General features: G+C 41.8%; 1 protein-coding gene across 1 annotated transcript; it reads right to left on the reverse strand.

Annotated features, from left to right (window-relative positions):
• Positions 1-462: 462 nt before the first annotated feature.
• LOC106987981 (40S ribosomal protein S27-like) lies at positions 463-960 on the reverse strand. The gene has a single exon (XM_053215559.1). It carries the CDS (start codon positions 893-895, stop codon positions 641-643), a length of 255 nt encoding a protein of 84 aa, XP_053071534.1. The 5' UTR covers positions 896-960; the 3' UTR covers positions 463-640.
• Between the last annotated feature and the right edge of the window lie 2,759 nt (positions 961-3,719).

Below are 3,719 nucleotides of genomic sequence, written 5' to 3' on the forward strand. Positions count from 1 at the left end.
TGTTCTGGGGTAAAGGACATTTTAGTTCCTGTGTTTAGTTGACAAGCATGGTTTGCCCATGCTTCGTTTATGTTTCTCCTTGTCAGGTTAGGAGGTGTTCTGGTGAACATCTATGTGGGTAACAAAAAGCATATTAAGAGCAAATTGATCTTTATCCAAATGTTTTGTTTCTACAATGGGGCTTATTTTATATACTAGTTTGAGGCTTGCCAGTGGCCTGACCAAATAGCCAGGCTGTTAGCACAGCCCATAAATCAATGAAATATAGTAGGACTCTTTCACTGAAGAGGACTAGAGAGCCATCCATACTGCATGAGGCTCTTCCCATTGTGCTGAACATTCCTTCTGCACTTGCTAAGGGACAAAGTCTTTCAGGTTGGAAGTCAGGTGCACTGTCTTCTAGCCAGATAGAAGCTAACTGTAAAGGACCATCAGTGAACTAAGTCCATGCAGTTCTGAGAGTTTGGTTTTTTTTCCCCATAATCAAAACTTTATTGAAAAACTGACACCAAAATAGGAGATGACTATTGTATACCTTACAAAATTAAACGTAATTACATTATCTTGGTAGATTAACTGGAATTATTGAACTGATAAGGCTTTCTGCAATATAACACAAATTCAAGAGGTTGTGTGATCATTAGTGTTGCTTTCTTCTAAATGAACACCCTTCTGTGAGTCTGGCCTTTCCTTCTGTTGGTTGGCACAACACTGTTGAACAGCCTACACAAAGAACCACCATCTGAGCATGGCTTAAAACCGTGGTAATCTTGTAGCAACCTGGGCATTTTACATCCATAAAATAGGAATTTGAGCTTTGAACTAGCCGTTTCTTTTTATGTTTTTTCTTTTCTTCTTCCAAGGACGGGTGGAGTAAATCTCTAGCCAAAGTCATGTTGATCCTTTTGCCACCCCAGCCAGTCCCGATCTCTAAGGCGACACCCCTCCTGAGAGGTCTTTATATCTGGGCCAGTGGCTCCTCTACCAATATGCCTGGTGGGCAGAGGGGGATTCTTGAGACCATTCTATGTAGTTGTGAGGCCCCAAGTGGCCCCAAGTGGCCCCAAGTGGTTTTGTCCACATATGTATATACAATTTCTACTTTACTACGGATGATCCTGAGCCACCCATACCCAGCAGTTTGAGACCTCTGCTCAGACTCACAACATGATTTGGATTTCTGGTCTTAAGATTATTTCACAGATGTGGATCATATACTTAGTATCCACCAATATCCAACAACAGGCCAACAATTATCTCTCAAAGGGTGTGTAATTTTCAGCCAAATCAAGGAGCTCATGGGTCCAAAAGCCCAACAAGAGCTTATGACTTGTAGCAGTGTCCTTTTGACATAGGCTCCAATTCACAAGTGGGGAGGTTGCTGAGATCTGTAACTCAAATGGAATATGTGGTTCTGTGTGGCCCAGATTACACCTGAGAATTTCAGTGGGGTACTAGGACTTTGTATTTATCTGAGTTAATAGCCTAACTGTGTTGCCCCATGAAGGTCAACAGGATGTTCAGTCCTTGCTGTGTGGTGTCCTTGTTTGGGCCCACCAGGAAGAGGCATTAAGAAAGCCTCCAGGCGCAGGGTTTTTTCCAAATCATGGCCTACCAGTTGATGGTAGATAGCTGGGGAGTTTAGGTGGCCTTGTGCAATGACATTAAAGATATGTTGTAACTCATTTCACATGAAGGAAAAATAATCCTGATAATCAGATGGAAGGATGCTGAAAAAGGCATTTGCAATGTCAACTGTCACATACTAAATTCCCTCAGCCTAGTCAGTAGCCTCTGTAGCAGTCACTATGTCAGGTATCATCAGTGTAAGGGCAGTGCTATGGCATTGAGTCACCTATAATCAATGGTAAGTTTCCAGGCATCCCAAGTTTTACACAAAGACAGAGTATTGAATGAAGAGTCTCACAGAGCACTTTGGCTTCCTTAAGCTCAGGCAGCCAATATTGTTTTGGGGAGACAAGAGCACTAAGTGCTGGTAGTTGGGCAGATTCATGGTCTTCTACATGCCCCAGTAAGATAGATTGCTTTAACAGTAGCAGTTCCTATCTGGATAGAGGGTGAAGATGATTGGGGATACACAGGGACAATACATCAATACCATTAATGTATTTAGTAGTGAAGGTGTAACAATGGAGGTTGGTATGGGATCAAAAGGACCATCCATAGTTGGGCTTGGACCGAGGTCCTGATGGTAGTGGCTTCAGTTCCAAATCCAGAGCACATTGTCTGTTTGGTGGTGTCAGGGGTTGGGAGACCATAGTCACCAGTGCATCAGTATCTAAAAGACCCCTGAAGTGAAATTCTTGCCCATTTTCTCATCAAACTAACCTTGCATATGGCCTCTAGTAGCCCCTGAGGACAGAGAGACTTCATCTAAGCCCTAATCTTGTTTACTTTTGAAAATGGAGAGGTTTGGGTAAAAGCTTCTGGGACTCTATGATTCATCTAGGTCATCAGGAGGGATAGAATAGTCTGTATTTGTCATAGCTTGGTCAGCATGAGATCCTCGTGGTCTGTCAAGCCCCCTATGGCTTGCTGCCTGCTCATAAGTTCCTTGGTGCCTATCTACCAATTTCTTCTTTTGAGACCTAGTTATTGAGTAACCCAACTCAGAGATCTCTTAGGGAAGACCCTCACCTGATTGTCCAGATCATTTTTGCCTTTCTTTCTGTTGATCAAGTTGTGCTATTTTGGTAGTAGCCGCTTTTTCCATGCCTGAGAATTTGTCAGTTATGATCTGAATTGTGTCTCAGATCAATTCACCTGACCTCATGAGGAGGTTTAATTGGGTTTGGAAACCAGCAGGAGAGGCACTAACAAACCCAGAATTCTGAGTATGGTTAACAGTGTTGTCATCTGCTATTCAAAATTCCTCATTGTACATCCAAGGAACCATCAGGATAGGAACCACTGCTTGGGTTTGGAGTGAGGCATGGGCCTCCAGCTGCCACAGCAGCTGCCACAGATGTTGGGCAGGGATCTCCTCTGACACTGCCACTATGGCAAATAAGCTGTCACTGCTGGTGTGTGAATTGGGCTATGTCCCTGCTAGTTTTCTGGTTGGCTGCTCCTTTCTCAGACCTTTGGCCAAACAGAGCAGGTTTTTCTTTTTGCTGTTGTTGTTTCTCTTTATTTTGTTCTATATAAAAAATGTTCATTGATGGTTCTATATTTGTAGCCCTGTCCAGTTCTCAGTCTGGCATATATGGGAGATAAAAGAAAACTTATGGGATAAAGCACAGAGTGTCCTTTTTCAAACCTCGAGACCTCTCCCTAGTCTGCTACTTTTTTTGTACCTCTGAGAGTCATTGTGTAATTGCTGAATTATCCTCAGGGTATTTGGCTATACTTGGGGAAGAGCAGGGAAGAGTGAACCTATGCAATTGTGTCTCAGAACTCAAAGTTCCTCCTCATTTTAACCAAGAAAAAATTCAAACTGAATCACATTACAAGGGCTAAGATTTTTTTCTGTGTCCATCTGTGCTTTATACCAGAATAGTATCTGGCTTATAATAAAACCTTCTTCCCCCACATAATAACAAATAATATATATATATATATATATATATATATATATATATATATATATATTTCCCCCACCCAATGAATGAATGTCTTAACTGGAACCTTGGAAGAAAAATAAGACACCGAATGAAAAAAAAAGCATATCATCACATACTCATTAAATATTTGAACTG

The sequence above is a fragment of the Acinonyx jubatus genome, chromosome C1 (genome assembly GCF_027475565.1).
Source record: "Acinonyx jubatus isolate Ajub_Pintada_27869175 chromosome C1, VMU_Ajub_asm_v1.0, whole genome shotgun sequence".
NCBI lineage: Eukaryota > Metazoa > Chordata > Mammalia > Carnivora > Felidae > Acinonyx > Acinonyx jubatus.